This window comes from Paramormyrops kingsleyae, chromosome 7 (assembly GCF_048594095.1).
Source record: "Paramormyrops kingsleyae isolate MSU_618 chromosome 7, PKINGS_0.4, whole genome shotgun sequence".
Taxonomy (NCBI): Eukaryota; Metazoa; Chordata; class Actinopteri; order Osteoglossiformes; family Mormyridae; genus Paramormyrops; species Paramormyrops kingsleyae.
In genome coordinates, this window is record NC_132803.1 from 8487382 (window position 1) to 8513606 (window position 26225).

General features: G+C 45.3%; 3 protein-coding genes across 11 annotated transcripts in view; 2 read left to right on the plus strand and 1 right to left on the minus strand.

Annotated features, from left to right (window-relative positions):
* The first annotated feature begins 1142 nt into the window (after nt 1-1142).
* LOC111842139 (protein SET) lies at nt 1143-5194 on the plus strand. The gene is made up of 8 exons (XM_023808463.2): nt 1143-1518; nt 2611-2668; nt 2871-3013; nt 3125-3228; nt 3309-3422; nt 3753-3923; nt 4011-4157; nt 4247-5194. Exons 1-8 carry the CDS (start codon nt 1446-1448, stop codon nt 4265-4267), a joined length of 831 nt encoding a protein of 276 aa, XP_023664231.1. The 5' UTR covers nt 1143-1445; the 3' UTR covers nt 4268-5194.
* Nucleotides 5195-5754: 560 nt separating this feature from the next.
* On the plus strand, nt 5755-11233 carry dync2i2 (dynein 2 intermediate chain 2). Its single transcript, XM_023808480.1, has 10 exons — nt 5755-5889; nt 6666-6747; nt 7149-7409; nt 7498-7607; nt 8024-8181; nt 8378-8487; nt 9037-9201; nt 9794-10026; nt 10367-10524; nt 10798-11233. The coding sequence occupies exons 2-10, from the start codon at nt 6667-6669 to the stop codon at nt 11034-11036; spliced, it is 1515 nt and encodes a 504-aa protein (XP_023664248.1). The 5' UTR covers nt 5755-5889; nt 6666; the 3' UTR covers nt 11037-11233.
* Nucleotides 11234-11292: 59 nt separating this feature from the next.
* Nucleotides 11293-26225, minus strand: part of LOC111842095 (spectrin alpha chain, non-erythrocytic 1-like) — a 39950-nt gene continuing 25017 nt past the window's right edge. For 6 of the 9 annotated variants that reach the window (XM_072714203.1, XM_072714202.1, XM_072714201.1 and 3 more), the window contains 24 exons: nt 25913-26016; nt 25656-25818; nt 25337-25351; nt 24231-24362; nt 23688-23825; nt 23417-23521; nt 23031-23239; nt 21742-21862; nt 21388-21509; nt 20874-21006; nt 20588-20686; nt 20260-20419; nt 18150-18226; nt 17414-17623; nt 16862-17158; nt 16519-16631; nt 15882-15899; nt 14642-14704; nt 13185-13239; nt 12654-12850; nt 12456-12509; nt 12181-12327; nt 11713-11860; nt 11293-11632 (listed from right to left, as the gene is read on the minus strand). In XM_072714203.1, the coding sequence (XP_072570304.1) occupies nt 11507-11632; nt 11713-11860; nt 12181-12327; nt 12456-12509; nt 12654-12850; nt 13185-13239; nt 14642-14704; nt 15882-15899; nt 16519-16631; nt 16862-17158; nt 17414-17623; nt 18150-18226; nt 20260-20419; nt 20588-20686; nt 20874-21006; nt 21388-21509; nt 21742-21862; nt 23031-23239; nt 23417-23521; nt 23688-23825; nt 24231-24362; nt 25337-25351; nt 25656-25818; nt 25913-26016 (3006 nt within the window). In that variant the 3' untranslated portion in view covers nt 11293-11506. The remainder of the gene's footprint in view (nt 11633-11712; nt 11861-12180; nt 12328-12455; nt 12510-12653; nt 12851-13184; nt 13240-14641; nt 14705-15881; nt 15900-16518; nt 16632-16861; nt 17159-17413; nt 17624-18149; nt 18227-20259; nt 20420-20587; nt 20687-20873; nt 21007-21387; nt 21510-21741; nt 21863-23030; nt 23240-23416; nt 23522-23687; nt 23826-24230; nt 24363-25336; nt 25352-25655; nt 25819-25912; nt 26017-26225) is intronic. The other 3 variants (XM_072714195.1, XM_072714198.1, XM_072714199.1) reach the window with 3 other exon arrangements.

Below are 26225 nucleotides of genomic sequence, written 5' to 3' on the forward strand. Positions count from 1 at the left end.
CAGGACAACTATTTAAACGTTAACAGCTGTTTTCCATTATGAGAGTTATTTTGATATCTATCATCAAATATTATCATTTAACTTAAGCAAATAGTGCTGTGATAATTATTTTTATTCAGGAGAAATTATGTAGATAGAAAACATGCACAGTATTAAGCCAAAAAGGGATGATCTTGTGCAGTAATAAATAAAAACAAACCTCTGCATTCTCATCTGCCAATGTACAGCAGGATATTAGCTGCATAACAAAGGAATATCCAACTTACATTTTTATTCAGTATAGGTTTATATGAGTATAACATGGCCCCGCAATTTCAGTCAACATTTACTATAAGAATATGAGACACGTGTGTGTTTCCTTTATAATTGCATTGATCAAAAACTACAACACATAACTGCTGACAAAATATTCTTTGTCGTTGTTTAATAGGCAAAAGTGGTCCACCCAGGCTAAAAGTCAAACTTACTAGAGCCTCACCTAAATTTAATTGGGTAAAACAAGATCTTACATGTCAATATTTAATTATGTTGGTTAAATTTAAACTAATTATTATATAAAATCACACTGATCAATTAAAATGAATAGTCTTAATAATACTTCGCCTCCCTTTAAATGTGTTCAGTTCAACGCAGTTTTACTTCAAAAAATAAAAACAAGCGTATAATCTAATTATAGTTAGTCATACTCTGCATTATAGCACGGGTATACTAACTATCCAACACTCAAAGAGAAACGGTGATGAGGACACTAAAATTTTATATGGAAAAAATGAATGAGCAGTTGACATTCAACGTCCCCTTTCTGGAACCTAAAACTGATCCGCACGCGCACCATGAACGTGCGCGGAACAGTGCCGCGCGCAAGGCCAAACCCTCCCCGCTCTTGCGTTTTGTTTCTTTGAGAGCACTCCACTCTCATTGGCTACGCAGATACTTTAACACATCCAGGCCAATCGCGAAAGAGTGCGCGTGTTTTCTCTGAAAAATAAGTCAAATTGCTTTCGTCCCCTACCTTGACGTCAGCCAGTTGTTTTTTCCTCTTGAAAGCCCATCCCCCTTTCCGAGTCTGTCCGTAACGCCCCGTTATTTGGGGCCTGCCAATTGGAGGCGAATAACGGGAGCGAGCCGCGGTTTGTAAATCGTCCTCTCGGCGGGAGGAGCTCTTTATTCGATCTCCATTGGAGACGCGCGTGCGCCGGGATCGGGGAAGCGCGTGAGTGAGTGAGCTCGAGCGCTGTGGCTGAGGCTCTGGCGGCGGCGTTGAGTCCGAGTGTGTGCTGAGCCCTCGGGGTTTTTTTTTTAAACAGTGCGAAGAAGAAGCGCAAACACACGCTTTACACTCGCACTTCTCCGGCTGAGGCAGAAACAAGTTTTCTCTTCCTCGCGGAGATCCATCAAAAAGGACATTCTCTGAACGTACTTATCCACGGCCTGCAAAAAAAATCATGTCGGCCTCAACGGCGAAAGTGAGCAGAAAGGAGCAGAACTCGAACCATGACGGAGCGGACGAAACCTCTGGTAAGGAATGGCGGTCTCCACGACACCGCCATTTTCCGCTTGTTTGCGCTTGCCGCGGTGTTGCATTTTAATTGCGAGGCCGGCGGCTTCACGGCGTCTTAGGGCCCCGGCTGAGTGTCCGGTGTGTGAGCGGCTATTACCCAGAGGTCGGGCGTGTGTGTTGCGACTGAGCCTGAGCCTCACTAGTGCTGACTGGCGGTGGCCATGTTTCCTCTGCGTGTAGCCTTATTGTGTCAGACGCGTGCTCGCCGTGGCTTTCAGGACTCTGTTTCCTCCCTGAATGATTTCAATTTACGGGCGCAGGCGTTGTTTAAAACTTTCTCCGCCGCGATCCGTGCTGGGGTGTAGTAGAGAGACATTTCGTCCCGTGAATGGAGATGTCTGAGCGAGGCCCAGCTGCTGTGCATTGTTAGCTAGCAGTGTAACTCCGCCATCATGATGTGTGCACGGCTCTGAAGGTGGTTATTTGACTTTTCTGGTGAGCAGCTTTCCCATCACCGATTTCTCTGCTCACTGCTCTTGATGCGCGCCGTAAGTGCTGAGCGGAGCGCCATATCTGGTTGATCATGCAGGTTGATGTAGGGAAGGATCGGAAGCCCGACCGTGCGGCCTCCATTCAAACCACGCGGCCCGAGACTACAGCAGGAAACTGCATCAGACCGGAGTGTGATGTACAGATCTTTTGCGTTATACTCATTACTGACCATTTTGCTGTAGTTTTACGGGCACTGTATACTTATCCATGCGTCGTTATGTGGTGTTTGTGTTGTATTTGCTCATGAAAAATAACTGTTTATGCAGAGGGTAAATACGAAAGCGTGAACGAAATTTGACATGATTGCTGGCTTAATTCGTGTTTCGAGCAAACGGCGTAAACTTGAACTTGATTTTTTTTTTTAAATCTAAACACGTGCGCTGTAGCTGAGTGAAACCTTACGACTCAAACCATTCTGTTCCGATCACCCTAAAAACAACGAACGCATGTGAAAAATCAAATAAACGCGGGAAACTTTTAAGATCAATAGGCATGTCACAGATAATATATTTGTTAGTCTGTGTAGCTGATCTTATTTTTTTCCCTCCACTTTTTAGAGAAAGAGCAACAGGAAGCTATCGAACATATCGACGAAGTACAGAACGAAATTGACAGGTAACACGTGCTTTCTATGATTATACTGTACTTAGCCACTGTGCATAAATTTTGTGGAAGGATTAAGGCTGTTGGCAATGAATTCGTGTCGTCGTCGTGAATGCTCTGGATTTCTTCTGGTATGGAAACACGAGTGAGACTTAAAATAATGGCGATGATAATCAGAGTAATTAACACTGGCTTCTGGAATATTGTTTAACAGATTGAATGAACAGGCAAGTGAGGAAATCTTGAAGGTAGAACAGAAATACAACAAGCTGCGCCAGCCTTTCTTCCAGAAGCGGTCAGAACTGATAGCCAAAATCCCAAACTTCTGGGTCACAACATTTGTCAACCATCCACAAGGTAAGTAGGCAGGTATATGCCCCGGTTTGCTAATGTCCTGCTCTGGGTCAGTAGTATGGTGTGGCGTTGCTTTCAGTTTCACCTGTGTTCACTGCCCCTGTTTTTTCCCAGTCTCTGCTCTCCTTGGTGAGGAGGACGAGGAAGCACTGCATTATCTGACCCGGGTCGAGGTGACAGAGTTTGAAGACATCAAGTCAGGTTACAGAATAGATTTTGTAAGTAGTCACTGCTGTTTTGCATTTCTGTGCATTGTTTCAGTGTCTTGAGACTTACACTCCTTTCTACCCCTGTTTAGTACTTTGATGAGAATCCCTACTTTGAAAACAAAGTCCTGTCCAAAGAGTTTCATTTGAATGAGAGTGGAGACCCATCCTCAAAGTCAACAGAGATCAAATGGAAAACAGGGAAGGTTTGTGTCGACTGACTCTCTTCATAACTTGCAGATACCATATGCTAGTTTATTGCTTCTGAGTTATTGCATTTGCAAGTATTTTGCATAAGGTAGCCTCTGCCTGGTTAGCGTATACTTCTAGCAGCTTCTGGGAAAATAGCTGTGTAGGATATACAAGTAGTTTCTGTTGGGTTAAATTGGGCAGCCACCCACTATGGGTTTATATGTATCAATGAGTTCCCCTAGCAGATTTCTCTATAGTGTGCTGTAGCAGATCAGGGCATCTTGACTGTCTTTTGATTAATTTTTAGGTGCATGTTGTAAAATCTCTAGTATAACCATTTTCAGGATCTGACAAAGCGTGCCAGCCAGACACAGAATAAGGCTGGAAAGAAGAGGCAACACGAAGAGCCAGAGAGCTTCTTCACCTGGTTCACAGACCACTCTGATGCTGGTGCTGATGAGCTGGGCGAGGTCATCAAGGATGACATCTGGCCAAATCCGTTACAGTACTATCTGGTAAGATGTCAAACTTTGGAGTTCCTGTCCAGGCCAGTCTCCTCCTCTAACCAGTCCCAGGCTGACTTTTAACCTATATATTCATAGGTCCCTGACATGGATGATGAGGAAGGTGAGGGTGAGGATGATGATGACGATGAAGAAGAGGAGGAAGGGTTAGAGGACATTGATGAGGAAGGTGACGAAGATGATGGAGAGGAAGATGATGATGATGATGAGGGAGAGGAAGGCGAGGTAATTTCTTCTGTTTTTGCTAGAAGGTACATACCTCATACTATGTTTAAGAGGCAATAAGTGACATTAAGGATGTTTTTCTTTTGTAGGACGACGGTGAAGATGACTAAACCCGACGACGAAAGATTCCACCTTCATCCTTACCCATTCTTTCCCTTTTAATTTTCCTCTAATCCTTGGGAGCAAGATGCATTGTTGGATTTTTTCTTTGTGTGTGTATGTATGCGAGTGTGTGTGCTGTCCATGTTCTACTGAAGCCTCTCCTGTCAATGCCATGTCTAATACCGCTCTATTCCCAGGATGGACTTGCATCAAAGCTAGTGGAAATATGTCGCTGAGGGTCCCATATGTCATCTCCACTATCCTTCCATCTGAAGACCAATAAAGATTAACAATCTGCACGCCATGTTATGTAGACTACAGTTAAATAGCAATTTATAAATAAATATATATAATTTTTGTTTAAGGTTGTGAATTAAATAAAAGCCATGGTGCAGTGATGACCTGCTAGTTCTAGCATCCCTCTCAATTTTTTTTTTTAATGTATAAATACTTTTCAATACAGGTGTGGCCCCCAGTTTTTCCCATTTTGTGTTCTTTCCCCCTCTGGCCCCATGTGAATAATCAGGCAAATAGAACACACCAGCTTGTTCCTGTCTCTTGTAATGTTTGGGGGAGGGCGGGGTTATTCTAGACTGTTTATTGGGGAGGGGGCTGTGGGAGGCAGATGGGCATTTTGACACATCAACATTTCTGGGTTTATGTTGATATGTTTTTCATTGTAATGTTTTACAGACACCCATGAGGTTTGAAATTACATTTTTAATAAAGGAAAAAAAACAACAAAAAAACTCCTGTAATTTTGAGCCATGCTGCTTTATGGAATATTTAATAAAGCAAATGCATATTCCTGTAGAATTTTACATGGAATCTACATTTAACTCCCTCCCCCTTTTTCCACTGGAAAGATGCTCACGTAAAACGTTTAAAGTGTACAAGTTGCTTTGTTACAATAAAACTAAATGTGTACACACTTTTCTGAGGGGCGTTGTGTCTTAACTGTGACACGTAATGTGCAATTACTTAAAGTAGGCCCAAGTGGGTCTCTGCTTAAATTTGAAAGGTATTCCACATTTTTCCGGCAATTTAGATTTTTTAAATGTAATTTTGATGCAAAACAAACTCGCATGAGCCGTCGACACGTATATACTGTACTTTGTTTCCATTGAATTAAGTGAAGTGATAAATTCCCGACACCGTCGGATACATGACAGTGGAATTGCCCTTCTCCCTTCTTATCAGTTACAACTTGTATGTAACTTTATAGTCATTTTATTGTACTATAAACTCGTTATTTATTTAATCAATGTTACACAAAGAACACCACGAACTTCATGTTCAATGATTATTTCAAGCAATTTAGCAATGCACATATCGTTAGTTATCGTTTTATTTTTTTACGTAATTTCTCAGTGCAATATGTGTATGCACTTTCATGAAAATCAAAAGCAGTAACAAACGCGGTTGCATTTAAGCAAAACGCCGTGCGATTGGTTTCCTAATGCTGTAAAATTGATCATATATTAAGAATATTACAATCACACAAACCCAAGGACAATTAAGGATGAATATTGGTTTCCTAATCTCAGCCCTACACCAAGGTCTACCATGTTCCGGGACTTTGCGACCAATATTTTCTGTACGAGAAGATTGCTAACTAAAAATCGCCTACGTACATATGCAAATTACAATGTTGGAAATGATTGATTTTGTAATATATATTTTGCGACTATTATTCGATATATTAACTTAAGAACGTTAATTGTCTGGTGGACTTTATAATAATAAAAAAATCTAAATTCACGTTTACATAGTGGCTAAAGCAGGATTGGGTTATTCTATCCCTAGATCTTTTTCCTCGAAGTAGCCTGCTCAGTTAGTTGTCATTTTGTCGACTTGGTTGACAGCCATTTTAAATGCTTGCTTCCTCCGCATGCGGATAAATACATTGCAAATTCGACGTGCTAGTTGAATTCTGCACGGAAAACAATCCTCCGTCTCAGATGTGGTCAATATTTTAATTTTATTCGCCAGTGATTTGGTTTAGTGAATTAACTCGTTGAATTACAGAGAAAACTATAGATCGATTATTTAAACAACGCCGCCTACACCAGAAGAGCACATCGATTACACCGATCTCTTCGCTGATTGGCCAGTAACCGAGGATTTCGGGGCTGTGCAAATATCGTGTCCCGGTTGCTCATTGGAAGTTTATGTTTCCAGGGAAACATTCATTTTTATCCGGAAGTGGGATAAGGCTTCACGTATTCCAGAGATGTTCATGTATTTTGCCTTCATACCGTCTCTCTAATCGGTTACCTCCTCAACTAGCTAATGTTCAATGGAAAGGTCCTTAAGATTAAATCTGAACTTGTTGATGAAGCTCACTAACGGTCTGCTTGAGTTTCACAACTTTTTGTCTAATTTGCAAAATTAAATATAAATCAGCATGATGTTCACCGATGAGACTTCGGAGTCGGTAGCTGTGGAATCGCAGTGGAGGAGATCGCACGAGTTGAAGCAGGAGTCGGTATGTGGTGGATAGCCATCATCACAAACATCTTCGGATTGGCAGTGGTGATTATAATATTCAAGAACAGTGGTCAGTTCCATGAAGAGCATGTTTGTTGCCTTGTTAGTTGCTTTGCTAGTATAATGCAAGGAATTGCACACTGTGAAAAACGGCGTTTTAAGACAAAATTTGGCATAACTTTTAAATAAAGTGTGTTATCTTTTGAGAAATGCATTTACATCCATTAACAGGATATTATGTAAAACAATTAATAGACTATTATAAATACTGCTTCGAAATACAGCCAACATTAATGTCAAACATTGTAAAACACTCCCGAAATGTTTGCCTGAATATATTTACTATGAAAATTTATGTGTTTTTGCGTATGATAATGATTTGTCTCATCATTTGTGCAGAAAAGCTGTCAGACAGCGACTCTGAAGTCTGCTGAGGTGGGAGCACAAGCCGTGTACCGCTCAGAAAGCGCCACACAGACCGATCCGCACAGCCAGCTCTCTCAGGATCCTCACCTCACCCGCCACAGTGAGCTGGAATCCCCTGGTCTGGTGGATTTTTTGAACCGGGTCACAGACGTGGTCATCAGAGAGCTGGCGAAGAACTCCAGGAGTCACGCTTTTGATGGGTTTGAAGTGAACTGGGAGGACCAGAATCGAACGGTGAGAGTGACAAGGAAATCTTTAGATGCCATAATGGATGAAGCAAAGTAAAATCTTTATTAAAATGTGTACCTTTGTGTACACACAGGTCTTGTGCATTCATTGTCTGCAGTACTGTGAGGCCCAGCAGAGGAAGCTGCACGTGACCAGCCTGTCCTGGAACTGCACAGGCTCTGTTATTGCGTGTGCTTTTGGCCAGTGAGTCCTACTCTACTTTATGGGCGGCCATTCCTAGTCCTTCAGAAACATCATGTTCTGGTTTTCACTCGGATTCAAGTAATGTCCAAATAATTACTTCAACACTTTGGCTGCCATTTTATCTATATGCCTGACAAGCTCAGCTCCAGCCTGGAATAGGGTCAGCCACAAGATTCTTTGGAAGGGTGGAGGGATGTTTGGCTGTCGAAATTCAATACGTCAGTCTTAAACTTGTTTGTTTCTTTCCTGTTTACGATAACTAAAGTTCTGTGATTGGTTGGCCAGCGGATGGGCCAAGGTTGTGATTGGGTGATCCAGGCCCATCCTGGCCTGCCTATGAAGCCAGGCCTGATGTTTAAGCTATAGTAAAGAAGTGTATTTTCTAAAAACCTGTTGTGTTGACCCATACTCCCCAGCACCGACGACGGTGACTGGACCACAGAGAAGTCTTTTGTGTGCACTTGGAATCTGAACCGCAGAGGTCTGGACCCAAAGCGGCCCGATGTGGTCATAGACGCCGCCACATCAGTCATGTGTGTGTCCTTCCATCCTTCACGGCCCTCCCTGATTGCAGGTAATTTGTCAGACTCTCATCAGGTATGATTAACCTTTGGTTTGAGAAGTTAAAGGTTTATATCCAGAATGTCTTTTTCCACAGGAGATCAGGTGACAAAGATTGTGTGAACTACTGGGTTAAAGGAGTAATTTGTGGTTTGTATACATCTGTGGTGGTCTCTGCCCTGCCCCTCCATGCGTGTTCCTGACCACAGGTGGGCTGTACAACGGGGAGGTGGTGGTCTGGGACACCAGTCAGACACAGGACCCAGTTCTGGCTCAGACGGGCATGTCACCTGACACACATCGAGACCCTGTCTGCCAGGTGGAGTGGCAAATTCTCTCCTTTGTCCATAGTTACCTACCTTCTCTCCTGACCTCCCCCTCTCTCTGAAGGCCATGGAGTAGGATGGAGGGTGTTAACACTTCTGCTGGTCTTTTTAGGTTCACAGTTTATATTCAGCATGGCTGATGTTAATCTCTTTTTCTAACTGGATCAGGCTGTGTGAACCTCCGGGTAGGATGTAGAATTTTTATAGCTATACAATATGGCCAAAAGAGTGTGGACATCAGCTTGTCCAACATCTCATTCCAAAACCATTAATATGAAATTGGCCGCATTTTGTTTGCATGATCGTGCACTTAATTATAGATCCGTGTCAGCAATGGATGTGACTTAATTAGACAATCTTTCTAAATAATACAGGTGTCCACATACTTTTAGCCATATAGTGTATGTTTAAGCAGATGTATGAACCTGATGAAATTCTTTAAATGTGAATGATTTTATGGGTCTGTGTACCTTGTCTGTCTATCTTGTCTGTCTGTCTGTCTATGATGTTGTCAGTGTTGAACATACTTCCCTCCTTTGCAGGTATACTGGGTGCCGACGGGCCGACGGGGTGAGTTTGCTGTCCTAAGTGCTGGTTCTGGGGGCAGGCTACTCCTCTGGACCATTGGTGAGGACTCCAAGCTGGTTCTGAGCTCGGGTTATGCCCTCTCCAGCCAGCAGCTGCCCCAGAGCAGCACGGGGGCCAAGGTGGGTAGCACAGACTGTTTCTGTTTCCGAACGGCCGTTCGTAACTTGAAATGTTCGTAAGTCGCTATTCAACATCATTTTAAGGGTATACACAAGTACAGAGAACTAGCATGCTAGGAGTACGCACGCTACGCTGCTGCGCGGCGGGAGTAGCGGGCAGAAGTCGCACTAGGCAGAATTGGCGCACAGAAAGAAAAAATTGATGTTGCGGACAGGAAACGGGAGCCAAGGAACACAATTTGGACTTACAGTCCTCTTCGTTCGGATTTCTGAAATGTCGTAAATTGAAACTTTGTAAGTAGAGGAGTGTCTGTACATTAATTTTTACACGTGTGCCTATTGGTGTCTGTGAAACCAAGTACTAACAGAATGTCTACATGTATACATTTCTATCTTCTGTCCTCACTGCTGACACAAACCTGGCAAATTTGGCGATCGTGATTTTATGAAAGTATGGGGACAGTGTCTTTTAAGCTACTTGATTATTTTACTGATTGCCGTGGGTGAATTTAAATTCAGTTTTTAGTTTCACCCTCTTTTGACACAGCAGATTAATTGACATAACACATGGAGTGCTTGTGCTGTCCTCCAGGCCAGAGGTGGCAGCACTGTGGGTATATCTTCCCTGGATCTCTCCCCCTGGGACCGGGACGTCTTCCTGGTGGGATCCGAGGGGGGCCTGGTACTCAAGTGCTCCTTCTCGGCGACGGAGGTGGCAGCGGTGACGCCGGATGGCGAGAGCGTGACGTTGCGTGCCCCAGCACAAGTCTCCTACTCGCCACGTTGCGGTCCTGTTCATGACCTCCACTGCTCCCCGTTCCACCGGTAAGCACCCATCACTGGTGAGCTTGTACCTCCTCCAGATAGGTTATTTTCCTGTGTTTTCTCGCCTCAGAAATGTATTAAATAATTTGGACCACATCTTTAATTGATTTTTACTAATATTTTATGTATGACCTAGGTAACTCTGGGTAAGTTTATGGTACTCCCTGATGAGTGGTACTCATGACTCAAAGTTGAGCCAATCAAATGACTCCAAGTGTTTGTTTTTTTTGTCCTTTGGGTGGAAAATCGGGTCCTAGACAAATGGAGGCTAAATCTACATGGTCACATAGATATTGAAGAAATGAACATTTCTACCTCTCTGCTGCTGTCCCCACTGAAGGAACCTCTTCCTGAGTGTGGGGACAGACGGCTTTGCACACCTCCACAGTCTGCTCCAGCCACAGCCTCTGATGTCTCTGCGGGTATCAGACTCGTATGTTTTTGCGGTGCGCTGGTCCCCGACACGCCCTCTGCTCTTCGCTGCTGCCACTGGAGAAGGTAACCTTTCTCTCTCCTGCACAGATGTTCAGCTCTGGTCCTCAGTGCAGGCAGCATTTTGTTCAAAATGAGCTTTCAGCTATTTCTGTCTGTTTGATAAAATGTTTTTTTTTCTCCATTGTTTTAGAGGTATTTTTGTGGTATTACAGATGATAGTAGTGTTTCTCAATAGAAATGAACCATTTTTAATCTTTTTAATCTAATTAACAAATGGTTTGTTCTACCAGGGGAACTGTGTCATTGCTAATTAATGCATGTGTTCTCCTGGTTCAGGGACAGTGCAGATTTTTGACCTAGGCCTGATGTCACTGAGACCCTTGGCCACCATTGGGCAGGATTCTGGGGGCCAGCCCATCTACTGTTTGGAGTTCAACCCCCGGCTGCCCCAGCTCCTGGCAGCGGGGAACAACAACGGCACCGTCAACATCTGGCAACTGAGCACGGAGCTCACCGAGCAGGGGCTCAGGGAGGCGGCACAGCTGGAACAGATAGCCAATGGGGTGGCAGAGTAAACAGCCAAGGACAAACAGCTGGCCAATGGGGTGGCAGAGTAAACAGCCAAGGATATACAGCTGACCAATGAGACACTAGCATGAAGCAAAATGGTGAAAGGTGATGGAGGACGTGCAGTATGTCGTTTGTTAAGGGAAAGGTGATAGTACTGAAAATATTTCCTTTTGTAAAATTAAAAGTTCCCATATATACTAAATCTGTATGATTGATCTTTGAAAACATTTCTGTCCCAGAACAAAGCTATTCAATACACCATTTCCAGTTAGAATCAGTAGCGTTTATTGAAGCACACTGCATTAGTAATAAGGCAAATCACCACACCTCAACAGCTAAGAGAGCCAAAGCATAGGAAACAACTCGAATGCTATCAGAAGGCAGGCAGAGACATGGACCTATAAAGAGCCTGGTCATGCAGCTTGGCTAAGGAAAAATGGCTCCTGATTGGTCACTGGCCGGTGGCGGCGTAGGGTCAGTTGACAAAGAGAGAGCGCGTGAACTCCACGAAGTCGTAGGCCGAGGGCAGCTCGCGGCCCTTGCTGTCCATGTAGGGCTTCATGTGGGACACGCAATAGTCTGCCTGCTCCTTGGTCAGGTTCTGGGGGTGGCCAGAGAGAACGGCACGGGTTAGGTGGTTTATGAGGTACAATGCAACTTTGAGTATGTTTGGGGGGGTACCTGGTAGAGCTCCTCCTTGGTGACGTAAGGCTTGTTCTCGGTACTGAGGGCCCGGAACGCGCTCTCAATCTCCTCGCTGGACTTCACATTCTCAGTCTCACGGCTGATCATGAAGGCCATGTACTCCTGCAGAGAGACGTAGCCGTCCCTGGAAATGAACGACAGCGTGTGAGTGTGCAGAATATCCTGGAACAGGTCTCCCAACACTTCGAAACACAATAAATCACTCGTCAAATAAGTTAGACAGTTAATAGGGATTATTACAGTTGGTCATTATAATTTTCAAAATGATCATTTCAGGACATTGCTATTAACCACTGATGGACCATCTTTTCTTGTAGTCAACTAAAGAAAAATAAAACAGGGTAAAGTGTGTTCAGTCTTCATGCTTAAATAGTCAAGGTCAAGAGTAACTTCCTATCTTTTAAATCAAGAGTTCTTAATGGAGCAAAGTGGGTGGTCTCTGACCTGTTGGGGTCCACCACATTTAGTATGGACTCAAACTCATGGTCAACCTCCCCCTCCTCCACCATGGGCAGGTCGTAGCCCAGCGAACGCAGGCAGGACTTGAACTCCTGGTGGTTCAGACGGCCAAACTTGTCCTTGTCGAAATGCCTATTAGTTGGGCAATAGGGTGCAGATACGGTGAGGTTAAGGCTACTGCGATGAAGACACATGCATGCAGTCGCACAAGACTAGCAGGGTTGTGTGATGTCCCATTAAAAGCCTGCAGGGGGACTCACTTGAACATCATGCTGAACTCCTTCAGGGCTTCCTCCGTCACACCTGTGGTGTTCCTATTGGGCAGAAAACACCTTTGATCACCTGACCCACGGAAAACCTTCCTGTAACTTGTGTGCAAGAATGTACCTTTGTGAATTTCACTAGTAGAAAATGAGTGCGAACGTATGTGTGCGTGCATGTGTGTGCATGTGACAGACCTGGCCTGGATCTGCTGCTCCAAGTTGTGTTGCATCCTCATGCCCAGCTGGTCCAGCTGGTCCCACTGCTGCGCCAGCCCCACCGTGCTGTGCTCTGTGTACTTGTTGTCCAGGATCAGGGCCTCCTCCATGGCTGCCCCAAGGTCCTCGATCTTCTTCAGCTGGCTGCGCATGGCTCGGATCTCCTGGTGCTTGCGCTGCGGGGCAAAAACACCATCAGGAGGCAAGATTTACAAAAAAAACTGCAACTGCAAGTTATACTCAAATGATCTCATCTTCAGAAAGAACGATACACTCTATATCTTAGTTCATAAGCTGCATAAACCTCTAAAGTACTGCAGGATCGTCTTTTCATCAGGTAGTATGTCAAACGTGAATTCTGAGGCAAGTAGCCTTTGTCAAGCATCATGCCTTAAATCATGGAAATATTCCCACCCCTTGCCACCGTAAATTTACAGAGTTAGTAAACTAGTAAAGGAGAAACTCCGAATGTTATAATGTTTTATGGCTACTGTGTGTTACAGTACATACCTTAGTGGCCTCCAACTGAGATTCAAGTGTTCCCGATTCTTCCACCATGCAAGACCTGAACAGGAGCGAGTAACAATGAGCGGGGTTACTGGGGGAGGGGGGGGGCAAGGGCTTTCATCCATCACACACAAGCCACACCCCAGCTACAGCAGCATATTTTCCACCCTCTTAAATAACGGATAACAGCCCTGAATATGGAATTGCTGGAGAAAGAACTCAGACTTCAGCCAATGGGCAGTCAGATTGTATTCAGAGGTGGCGAATGGACACCCACAGAACTCAATACTTGATGGGAAAGATCACTGAGAAAGACCTTTCTGTGCAAATAATAACTTAACTAGCAAGTCTGTGTCCAATTGAAGATTTAGTGCTCCATACATGTCTACTATGAACGGTGAGGATTTTTGGATGTCACACTCTGCTAAAAACGGGGTGTTGACTATGTTTTCATGAAAATCAACGAAAAAGGCAAAAATTCAAAACAACTCATAGGGAAATAAAAAAAATGGAACAAAACATAGTAATTGATTTGGAAGCCAAGTGCCGTTTTTCTGGAAAGCATTCTATGTATGAATTTTGCATATGCTACAGCCAAGCCTCTTAGAAAACGCCTAAATATCACAGAATAGAAAGTAAGTCGGCAGATTATTTTTGGTTATTGGCTTTAATTAATCTACTTCCTTAGACATATTTCCATACAAGTTTCTAAATAATTGAATAACTTAATACCATTTCTTCCAAACAGTCTAGCAATGACCACAAATGCAATGTTTCCCAGAATGCACTTGCCCCCATAGTCTGTGTGGTTCAGTGCATGCCAAAGAAGCCCACCTGTAACCATGGTAGCCGATACCATGCCAGTTTAAGCTTTAGCATTCAGGGGTGGAAAATGCATGCATTTAGACAAACCTTTACATTATACTTTTATGCTACCATCATTTTGGCCAACTGGGTGACTGCTGAAAACTACAACATTGATATAGACATAAGTATGTCATCCAGAGTGTATAAATTAGTTTTGCTGCCATCAATAAAAACTGAAGGGATGAGATCATGTGTAACCCACACATTAAGAGTCCAATGCAACCATAATATAATATATATTAGTAAGAACGAGAAATAATAGCAGTTTCCACCCTTGTAAATGTGGTGTATTGAAATCCTCAAAAGTAAAACCAACAGCATAAACTCCTGAGAGGTGTATTATATGTAAGCAGGCCTTGGGGAAAGAGCAGGTCAATCGGGACGTGGAGCCAAATCTTACGAAGCCACAGAGCCGCATTAGTCAAGCTGAAGGGGGAGCTGCAAATGGGACTCGGGGACACGAGGAGAGGCCACTCAGTGTGTGTTTGGGGGAAGCATGAGGGGGGGTGGGGGGGGTGGGTGTGAGGTAGGCAGCAAATCGGCTGAGCAAAAGGGAGGGGGTGCGAATGGAACCAGAAATAGCAGAAGAGAACCTTCCGGAAAGGTCATCATCGACTTCGTACTGATAGACACGGATAACCCGGCGATAGGCTATGCTATTTGGAAACAGGAGGGGGGTTGAGAGACAGTGTAAATACCAGGGAAAAGGGAAGAAAAACAGAATCACAGAGACAAATGATGTCAAAACAGGTAAAGAGCACCACTGTTCTGCAGTCAGCTGAAACAGAGAGAAAGCAGACAGACACACTGAGTGGGGCCTTAATTCTAGAACTATTTGCACTAAAGAATGAAAATACAAGGGCAGTAAAACTTAAGGTAAAAGCTGGAGAAGTGGTAGTTACCAGCAGGCAGACAAACCCCATTTCCCATCCTGCTGACACACAGACCCCAACTTAACGCCACGGTTCCCCATTTCCCATCCTGCTGACACACAGACCCCAACTTAACGCCACGGTTCCCCATTTCCCATCCTGCTGACACACAGACCCCAACTTAACGCCACGGTTCCCCATTTCCCATCCTGCTGACACACAGACCCCAACTTAACGCCACGGTTCCCCATTTCCCATCCTGCTGACACACAGACCCCAACTTAACGCCACGGTTCCCCATTTCCCATCCTGCTGACACACAGACCCCAACTTAACGCCACGGTTCCCCATTTCCCATCCTGCTGACACACAGACCCCAACTTAACGCCACGGTTCCCCATTTCCCATCCTGCTGACACACAGACCCCAACTTAACGCCACGGTTCCCCATTTCCCATCCTGCTGACACACAGACCCCAACTTAACGCCACGGTTCCCCATTTCCCATCCTGCTGATACACAGACCCCAACTTAACGCCACGGTTCCCCATTTCCCATCCTGCTGACACACAGACCCCAACTTAACGCCACGGTTCCCCATTTCCCATCCTGCTGACACACAGACCCCAACTTAACGCCACGGTTCCCCATTTCCCATCCTGCTGACACACAGACCCCAACTTAACGCCACGGTTCCCCATTTCCCATCCTGCTGACACACAGACCCCAACTTAACGCCACGGTTCCCCATTTCCCATCCTGCTGACACACAGACCCCAACTTAACGCCACGGTTCCCCATTTCCTTTGCAATCAGCCACAAACGACACATTTTCTCAGCAGTACGTCCATTTTCATACAGACAATGCAACATACAGGGTTATGACTCTCACAATATAAGAAGGGGCACATTAAACAACTCAAACCAAACAGGAAGAGGGAAAAAAAAATGTGATATTTACCCGTCCAGAAGATATGTCCTGATTCGGAAAAGTGGTCCAAGGAAGCAGGGAAGGTTGCAGGAAGGGTTGGGGGAGTGGATGGGAAGAAAAACAAGAGAAAGAACAATGATTAGAAACAAAGCAGTGACGACATTGGCAATGAATGTGCAACTGCACAGGGGACACACACACACACACACACACACACACACACACACGTTTGAATTCACATCTTTGTGGAGACTACACATTCATTTCTATGGGAAAAACCCGAATCCCAACAACGACAATGACAACCTTAACCATAAATAACCAAGCAAAATACAAGACACTTGGCATCTTTGTTTTTTTTTTTTGATTGAATTTTTATAAAATTGAGTTTCCCCTTATGGTGACTGAAAAATGGTCCCCACAAGGTCAAAATAACAGGTTTTTATCACTTTGTGGACACACACACACACACACACACACACACACACACACACACACACACACACACACACACACACACACACAGGCCACCTAGTGTAGTGAACTACAGCTACTGAGGGCTGATTCCCCACAATATCATAGACATGGTTAACATGAAAGACACTAGAAGTAAGAGGACCTCACAAGCAAAGCCACAGTAGGTACAGCAGTGGGGGGGGGGGGTTACCGCGTCTCCTGCAGCCACTGGTGGAAGGCATTGGCGTGCTGCGCGAACTCCTGTCGCAGTTTGTCGTTTTCCTCCTGCCGTCGCTGCTCTTTCTGCAGCTCCAACTCCCGCTCCTGAAAAGAAATGGAAATAATTTTAAAAACCAGTAATCGTTTATTAACAACAAAAAAAATCTTATGTATGCGTTTGCACTACAAATGACACACCTTCTACATGCGATGCTGGGTTAAACTGGACTGAGTTAATTCATATGCTAGATGGAAACAGTTTGTTATTTTTTCCATAACACTCAAGGAGTGTCAAAGTCTAAGCCATGGACAACTGTTAGGCCCAACCCGCTGACCTTGATTATCTTCTGCAGGTTCCTCCAGGTGTCCTCCAGAGCTTCCATGGTAAACCAGGTGTAGGGGTTGGACACCACCTGGTAGCTCTTGATCTGTCTGTCCAGTTCAGCCAGCTGGCTGAAGTCGGCCTCGGCGGAGCTGAGCGAGGATCGGAAGGCCTCGTGGGCGTCGCGTAGAGCCCGGATTTCTTCCAGGGAGTTGCAGCGCACCGGGTCAGTCAGGTCCTCCTCGGCATTTTCAAACCAGCTGTTAAAGGCTGATGCCTTCTTGGCGAAGGTCAGGAAGAGGTCTTCAACCTAGGTAGGGGAAGCTTGTAAGTGCATGGATTACTACACTGGAAGACAAGCCAGTGCTGTACAATTAACGTAAAACAATTCAACAGACAGGTTATACCATGGGCCAGAGCATCTGTAGCGATTCTTCAGAATGAGATAACAATACCCACTTTACTCGCCCTAAATCCTGAAGTGTCTGAGATCAAACAGGCAACTCTGAAATGGTGCATTTCCCATGAAAGCCTCATGAAGCTGGCAGACAAGGAGGACCCCCACCCTTCGGAAGTGCTCCTGGGCATCCATCAGTCTCTTATTGCGGTCGGCAGAGTCGGCCAGCAGCTGGTTCCAGCGCTTCATGAGTGCGGCGTGACGAGCCTCGATGGCGCGAGACTGCACGTGCTCGGCCGCCAGCAGCTGGTCCTTCAGCATGGTGATGTTGGAGATGCCCTCCTGCTGGAAGGCCTGCAGGCCGGCATCAAACGTCTCCTGCAAAGGTGGGACCAGAGAACAGGTCAAGACGGTGCATGAGGAGCACACTAAAATCAACCAGAACACATGAGCTTGCTGGATGGTCCAAATTCAGCAGTGATTTTATTGGATGTGATTTAGATCACTTTAATGTGTGTTGAAGTGTCCAATTTTTGAACTTTTTTTTTTTTTAAATCACTGTATTGATTTTGTGCTACAACCACCTGAGACTCTAGGTAACTAAAGCTGATCATGAAGTCTTAACATGAAAAGCATTACAACAATATGCTGTTGATGCAACAGGTCTGTTGAATTGTGGTGGTTTTATGGGTTTTTGGTAGATTTCCTTCTACATTTGAGCCAGATTTGGGGATTTATATCATTCCAACCGTGTCATAGTCTTGGACCAGATTTCTGTTTCAAATTGGTTTTTGGTTACATCCATAATTCTAACCTAAACAACCCATCATCTCACCAATAAAATGGCGAGACCTTCAGAGATGACTGACTAAATAACAGAGACCATCAGAAAAAAAAGGCCCACCTGCTTAGTGAGGAGTGTCTGCACAGAGGAGAGATCACGGCCATAATCGTCTGTCTTCAGGCTCTTCTCTTTCTCACCTGAAAGAACATCAGCTCCATGTTTCCTTCTGGTTCTAGTGGCTGCTTTTCTCTAATAAAACTTTTTAAAGAGTGTTTAGGATCAAGACAAACATTAGTATTTAGGTCTAATAACTGCAATAGACTGTCCAACGTGTTGTTTTAACCCAAATCCGTGTCAATCTGCATGTACAGCATTGCACAGAGAGTGGAGTCATGATTCAGTGTCTCGTGTGTTTTATTTCTCCCATCTTATCCCACCAAATCTGGTAGATCTCCTCTGACTATTGTTCTGCTCTGCTTAACCCATTTGTCCCCAAAAAGAAATTCCAAAGAGCCCCAGGGCCTGTATCACAAAGCCGGATTCCATGCTTAGCCAGATAACTTTGAGGATAAGTAGCAGTAACTCTGCCTTTTCGATATCATGATGCTGGTTCTCTTCTTACCACGATACATCACCACGACAACTCACGTTACAGGGCAAACCTGCTCTGGAGCAGGGACCGGTATCACAAAGCCGGCTTCTTTGCTTAGCTAGATAACTTTGTGGATAAGTAGTGGTAACTGGCTTTTTGGTATCACAATGTAGGATCTCTTCTTTGCATGATATATCACTGCGGTAACTCATGTTACTGAGCCAAATTGCTCCAGAGCAAGTTAGCTGTCAAAAGGCTTGCACCAATCAAAGAGAAGTAGTCACTATATTGTCTGACATAACAAATGGGCTTTCCAATCACTCAAAATGGCTTGTCCATGAGAATCCCATTAGTTAGCCATATATTCAATCTTCTGGCTAAAATATGTTTCAACAAGCAAGCCAAGTAGCTTTTAATCATAGACCTTCGATATCCACAGGCAGACACACAAAATAATTTTTACATTTTGAGTTCTTTAGCTATGTGTGCTAAATCATATTAACATCTATGAAAAGAGGCAATCTCTGCTGTAACGATATACTGGTTCAGCATTTTGAGTTGATAGCGACCTTTACACACTCCCTGGTAGTCCAGATTACCTTACGGGCAAATTTTATTTAGTATTTGAATGCTTGCATATGCACTTCATGTTCAATAACTGATGGGGAATTGACACTGCAATTACTAATAAAGATGTATGGAAATACATAATCTGAGAATTAAGTGGTGTCCATTGTCCCTCACAGTCCATTGCTTAAAATATACAGTACTTTAATATAGCTTACGGTTACCAATTCTAGCTCTAGCCACGTGCTCACTCCCAGTTAGACCTATAGTATGAGGTGTAGAGCTGGGTGGGGATCGGTGCCATTGGCTTTGGATGAACTGAGCTGTCAGTGCTGTCACTCTAGCTTCACACCCCCCTGTGGAATTGGAGTGCAGATGTTCAGGGACCCCCCATGCCTGCATTCCCACCTGCCTCTCCCTCCTACTTATGCTGCCATAGCCATATCTGCCAGAGCTTATACACTGCACTTCGTATTGCACTCACCTAACTGTTTGCACGGACTCTAGTCTTCTCTGCTTTGGCTAATGCACTTTTTATCCCCCCACCCCTCCTGGGCTGTGCTACCTGGAGACCCAAGAAAACAAGAAATCCAATCTACTTTGCCGCTTGCAATGTTCCTACTACCTGTGACGTCCTGCTTGCCTGCCCTCCTGCCTTAATGTCTCTCATGCCTGCCCTGCTGCCAGTGATTCTGCATTTACACCTGGACTTAAACTGGAGTGTATAAATCAGGACTTTGTTCATTTGACTTCCTCTGCAGTTTCCTCTCCCAAGTTTTCTTCCTACTAAAAAGTTTCTCCTTGCCACTGTCCCCTTTGGCTTGCTCACTGGGGGCTTTGGGCAGGGATAATGCGAAGCATTGAGACAGTGTAATGTGAAAATGTGTTACACGAATAAAATTGAATTGAATAAAAATTGAACTGAACTGAACTTTTTCTTTTGTCGAAACAGCTTTGTGATGCAGGCACCTGTTTGGTTATAAAGTCCCCATCTCATGTGGTTCTGTCCAGCAAGCCTCCCACACAGAGCAATTAGCAGGAATTTAGTGTCTCCTGAGACTCCCTACACACCGATCCAGGATTCCACTACATCGGCCTTCCAGTTGAACTGCAGGAAAGCAGAGTTCTCGTCCAGCTTGGCCTTCCTCTGTGCGGCTGCTCTTTCCAGCTCAGACACCTTCCCCTGCAGCGCGTTCACTTTTGTGCTGATGTTTTCAGCATGGTGATTGTTCTGCAGGACACAAGAGGCTCAAAATACACTGATCTTCACAAACAACAAAGTTCTTAAAGACAGGACCCACGCAGTTTTGTTCACAGCTGTTTAAATGACAGGTTTGGTTTTCACCTTGGAGCACTTTCTTATGCTGAACCCGAGTACTCGTGTCCATACATGACGTACCTTCTTAATGAGCTCTTCGCCGTTCAAACACACATCATTCACCCGGTCCCTGTGTACTGTGAAGTCCGTCTCAAACGCCTCGTGCTTCTTCAGTAATCCCTGGATAAGGAGAACGCCAAGACTTTTCGCAAAACATCAACCTCCCTGATCTCTCGTCTGAAGTTAAAGACGAGCAAGTTCAAAGTAGCGGCATGCTGGGACTGAAATGTACACAGTTTGAATAAAAATGACTTGAGGAAACAGCAGGACATATAGAAGCCCCCCCCCCCCCCCCGCCGCCCCTTACCTGCACTGCCGCCAGCGTGTCTCCATAGTCCTCACTCGCCACTAAATTCAGTTTCTCATTAATCCAGGCCTCCTCTTCCTCCACGTTCGCCACAAACTGCTGGTATTCCAGCGACTCCTCCAGCCTCTGCCCTCTGCGGACACAGACACGCTTATCACAGCGATCCCTGGAAACGCTCTCTCTTACTGGGAACCGACCGCTACTGCGTGGGATTATAGAGGGCCGTCCATCAGCACCAGGCCCACTGCACCTTCTCTTTAAAATTGCCTCTCATTGGCTCTCGCTAAAAGTTCCAAAAGCCCCCGTACGTAAACACCCCCATGATTGCGAATAATGAAATGTATGGCCCAGAATGCCTGTCCACTCTAACAGATTCTAACACTGATTCAGGGTTTCTAGGGGGAGGGAGGGAGCGACCAAACTAAAGTCCCGCCTTCACAAATGTTCAGAATGTACCGGAGGCTTAAATGGTGTGAAAAGAAGCAGTTGACAAAAGGGGAGGCGTAGGCCGTACCGTGCTGCTGTCAGCTCCTTCAGTTCCATCCAGTGCTCCACAAACTGGGCCAGCCTCTGCTGGATCTCCTCCAGCCCCATGGTGTCATCCTCAGAAAGCTTCTTCCCGGCCTCCAGCACAGACTTTCAGGGAGGAGGGAGGTAGGATGAAGGAGGCAGAGGCAAAAGACAAGAAGAAGACGTCACTGGGAGGCACTAGACGAGGGTGGGGAGCTATGGGCCAATCTAGGTTGCATGTACAGCAAGTTTGAGCAGTAAGTGAGAAAAATGGACGAGGCGCTAATCATGCTAACATGGAGGTAACACAGTGCTAATGTCAGGCTAATGCTCTGTGCTCCTGTTTGGAATCCCGTACCTGTATTGCTGGGTCGTGTGCTACCAGCTCAGCCTCCAGCCTCTTGTGCTTCTTTCTCAAATTCTGCACTCCTGTCAAGTCACGTCCGTAACCCTCCGAACTCACTAGTAGCTTCTTCTCTCTGTGTGTGAAAGGATGGAGGTTTGTAGGGCCGGTGAAGACTAGGGCTGGGGTCTGAAATATGGTTGTTCTCTGATCTCGGCTTCTAAGTTTTCATAAAATTTGTGTTTGAGAGATAAAACTTTGACATAATGGGGGGGGGAAAGTAGTGATCCTTATGAAATATCAAAGGAGTGGGGGCTGTCTGGGTGTCTAAAAGTTTGAGTCAAACCCAGGATGGGAGGCATGAACTAAACCCAGGTTGGCCAACCTTATCCGCAAAGGGCCGGTGTGTATGCAGGTTTATGGGGTAACCTACGTCAGCTGTTCAAACCCAGGTGTGTGAACTCTTGAGCCAATCAGTGGTCCTCGTCCTCTGGGAGCTGGAGGTACAGCCGGCAGCGGACCGCTAATACGCCGACGCAAGGCGACTGTCCACAGTGTCCACGCTTGCATTTGCAACAATCGGTTGCTGCCCGACTGTTGTCGCTTCTGACAAAGTTCCGATGGTCTCTACTGAGGCCAATATGCTGCTTAATAAGGCTGCTCCTTCTGTCAGGCTACCCGTGGAATGTGGAGCCGACATCGGTCTAGTGATAAACGCCCACTCTTTAAAAACAACTTCCTGTTTAAGTGAAATGCCTTCCTGTTTAATTGAAATGCCTTCCTGTTTGAGTGAAATGCCTTCCTGTTTGAGTGAAATGCCTTGCACATATTGACATTCACATATACTGCTGAAACCGTCTCATACAAACAACTGAAAATCTCACAAAAACTAGTTAAAACTTTTACACACACTATTGAAAAGCATTCACACACACTAGGCAGTAGTATGTGTGGAAGGTTTCACTAGTGTTTGTGAGAACTTTTCAGTTGCGTATGTGAATGTATACATTTTCAGTTGTTTATATGAGAGTGTTTCAGTTGATTATGTGAGTACTTTCAGTAGTGTACGTAAATGCTTTCACTTGTGTGTGCAATTTTCAGTGTACTATGTGAAGGATTTTGGTTTCATATACGTTTATGCATGGTTCCACATATGTATATGCATGATAATTCTGAATGAAGTCCCTAACTGCCCCTCATACCCAACAGCCCTTTCTGGTTAGGATTAGCCGCCCCCGAATTTTACATAAGGAGCTTTGAAGTCAAAATTAAGAATGCTGTAAAGTCCAATTGTTCACACTAACTTAATCCAAGACTCTTCATCATCCAGGTCCCTGAAGAACTGGTGCAGGCGGTGCGACTCGTTGAGCTTGGCGCGGCGTCCGGCCGCCATGCTCTTGATCTTGGCGAAGCGGCCATTCACAGCATCTCGCTTGTCCCGGACCTGCGAGGTGTCGAAGGCCTGGCTGGACATCAGGCTGTCAGCCTGGCTGTTCAGGTCCTTCAGACGGTCCTGCAGAGGAGACAGAAGTGACAGTGTAGGTCCCTGGTTAAGGTCAATCTTGACAACATCAATGCAAAATCATGTTTGCCTCCCAAATTCAAATATAGACCCCAGTTTCGCATAATTTCTAGATCACATCCAAAAACTGAAAATTAGTTTGGACTGAATTCAAAGTCTCCTTGTCACCTCATGGGCAGAGATGTCAGCTTCCAGAAGCTGGTGCTTCTTCAGTAGGTTGTTCACAGAGGCCAGGTCTTTCCCATAATCCTCAGAGGCAAGTAGAGCATCAACCTGAAAGCAGAGAAACAAAAGAACCGGGAAGAGAAGCCAGACAGAGGATTATTTCTTATGAATGATCTCATGCTCATTCTCACCGCAATGGAAACATTTCAACGGTCATAAAGGTGAGATTTTGGAGAGCTCCCAATGGAAGGTGATTGAGCTGTTGGCTTTTCACCTCAGACAGCCAGAAGTCGAAGTCCTTGATGCCCGTATTGAAGTTCTGCTGCTTATTGGCCTCCTTCAGTTTCTGGCTCTTCTCTGACGATTTGCTCACCAGGAACTTCCACTGGTCATCCAGGGTGTTGAGACGGGTCTGGAGGTGCCACACGCAGGTTATACCACAGCAGAGACGAGATCTCAGCAGTCACCCAATTTGAACTCAATGACTTTCAGACAAATTTCATGCCAGCTTATGCTTTACCCTGATTTTAAAATCAGAGAGTTAAGGTCCAGTTCTTATTTACAATGGCAATCTGGGTCTCACTCTCTAACAGATGTACACAGTATATATGCACCCTTGTGTGGACTCACTAATGTGACCAGTGACTAACCCAATTCATGCAAATTTTCTCACAGCTGTATCTATAGACTGTGGGAGGAAATGACAGGAAAACTAGGCAAACACAGGGACAAGAACACAGTCTTTGACAAATACACACATTAAAGGGTTCTTGTTTGTATGTTAAAGGCAGTGCAGGCCGGGGTCAGAGGTCGCTACCTTGACGGCGTCCTCGCTCCCGGCACAGGCACCCCGGTTGATGAGCGAGTTGCCCATGTCAATCACACCGCGGATGCGGTCGGCGTTGGCGTGCAGCTCCGCCTCGAAGGCCTGGTGCTTCTGGTGTTTGCTCTGGGGGGCGTGATGAGGCGAGGCAGAAAGACAGCGACAGAGTCAGAGCCTCAGAGTCAGAGCCTCAGAGTACGTTGGATGACCCAACATCCAGCGCCTCCTCGCAGTCCGAATTCTTCCGTACTGGCAGTCTAGGTCTGGCAGCATTTATGGTTCTGTACCGAAGTCAGTTGCCAGGGGCAGAATAATTCTCCCCAAAGAAGTGAAACTTCCTGCATCTCAGTAACTCCTAGACTGAGAAGCCGCTGCTCTCGGTGCAGAACCAATATGCAGTAATAAACTGAAGGGCAAGGCGGAAACTGACGATGCGAATAAAGCGGGACGCCACTGACACAGGGAGCAATGCAGTCTCTGCAGACGAAGATGGACCACAGATGATAAACCAGCAAGACATTTTTTTGGGGGGGGAGGGGTGCTTTTGGAGAGCAAACAACACCTAGGTTTTCTGATAACATCATTCCACACATTATGACTGAGCATGAGAAGAAAAAGGGCATAAATGAAGACTGGCTCGGCTATCAACTGGAATGGCCTGCTACGGGGGAGATCTTCAGAGATGTAGAGTGTCTGCATTTAGCAGACATTACTAGCAGATCAAAAAAATGCTGCAATTTCCTCTTATCTTGCTTAAATTTCCAACAAAATAAAACTTTTAAGTCATGGTTATTTAAAAAAAATTAAGCCAATGTGTGGAATGATTTAAAACTTGCACATAAAAACACCCAGAGAAGAGCTGCAATGGTCACACACAACACACGGTATGGGCACACGATCTCTAAACATACAGGTGCCCGTAATTAATACTAAAGGAATCAAACAGGCAAAAAAGCAAGCAAGCGTCTGACTGTAGGTGCATGTGGGGCGTCCCGGGTGGGACCCCAGCGGAGCAGCACCACTACAGGCTCGCCAGGGACATGGGGACGCAACAGGAATCCTACGCGGGTTAGTCAGCACTGTCACACTACTTGACTTACCAGCAGTTTCGACAGCTAAAACCAACAGAAACAAAGAAGAAATTAAATGTTTTAATTAGGAGGGGCAGCACAAGATGGAAATTGGAGTGTATTAATATAAAAACAGGGAATAAAGGAACATTTTTAGTTTTTATTAAAATAACTTTTATAAAAAAAAACACCAGAAAGCCACATATATGCCACAAATACATATATTCCATACGTGAAGTAGGAAATTAGTAAATTAATAATAATAAAAAAAACTTAAAGGAGATATAATAGATGCACATATTTTAAAAGAGAATGGGAACAGCACTGCAGGGTATTCAGGGCGCCGTACCTGGATGTTGGTGGGGTCCTTGTAGGACTCATCCATGGCGGTCTGCAGCTTCTCGCTGATCCAGGCCTCGATCTCGTCCACATCGCGGCTGAACTGCTGCAGGGTCTGTGACTCGCCCAGCTTGGAGCGCTTCTCGATCATCTGGGCCTTCAGACGGAGCCACCTGCCGCCGCGGGCGGCAACGGACACGTAAGCCGAGCCGAGACGCCGGCAGGGAAACCACAGATCCGCAAAGGGGGGGGGGGGGGGGCGCTCACCGGTCCAGGACGCTGTCACGACGCTTGGAGATCTCCGGCTTGGCGTAGTGGTCAGCCACGACGAGCTGCTCCGCAAAGGACTGCAGGGCGGCGATCTTTTCCTCCTGTGGGACGGCGAAAAAGCAGAGGTGAGCTCAGAACAAGCAAGCATCAGTCAGGGGCTACAGGTGAAGGAGCCTACATGTATCTACTCTGAACAAAAGAGGACAAGATAGTTACATGTACTTTATTTATTTAGTTGACACTTATGTTCAAAGTGTCATACAGGTGAGGACATTAGAACAGGGTTTACCAGACCCTGGGATAAATGGGG

Excerpts from the sequence above, each read along its gene's own strand:
- dync2i2 (XM_023808480.1), top strand. The coding sequence starts at position 6,667 with ATGATGTTCACCGATGAGACTTCGGAGTCGGTAGCTGTGGAATCGCAG. Across the intron at positions 9,202-9,793 it reads AGAGCAGCACGGGGGCCAAG|GCCAGAGGTGGCAGCACTGT; the intron begins GTGGGTAGCACA and ends GCTGTCCTCCAG. Across the intron at positions 10,525-10,797 it reads CGCTGCTGCCACTGGAGAAG|GGACAGTGCAGATTTTTGAC; the intron begins GTAACCTTTCTC and ends CTCCTGGTTCAG.
- LOC111842139 (XM_023808463.2), top strand. The coding sequence starts at position 1,446 with ATGTCGGCCTCAACGGCGAAAGTGAGCAGAAAGGAGCAGAACTCGAAC. Across the intron at positions 2,669-2,870 it reads GTACAGAACGAAATTGACAG|ATTGAATGAACAGGCAAGTG; the intron begins GTAACACGTGCT and ends ATTGTTTAACAG. Across the intron at positions 3,423-3,752 it reads TCAAATGGAAAACAGGGAAG|GATCTGACAAAGCGTGCCAG; the intron begins GTTTGTGTCGAC and ends AACCATTTTCAG.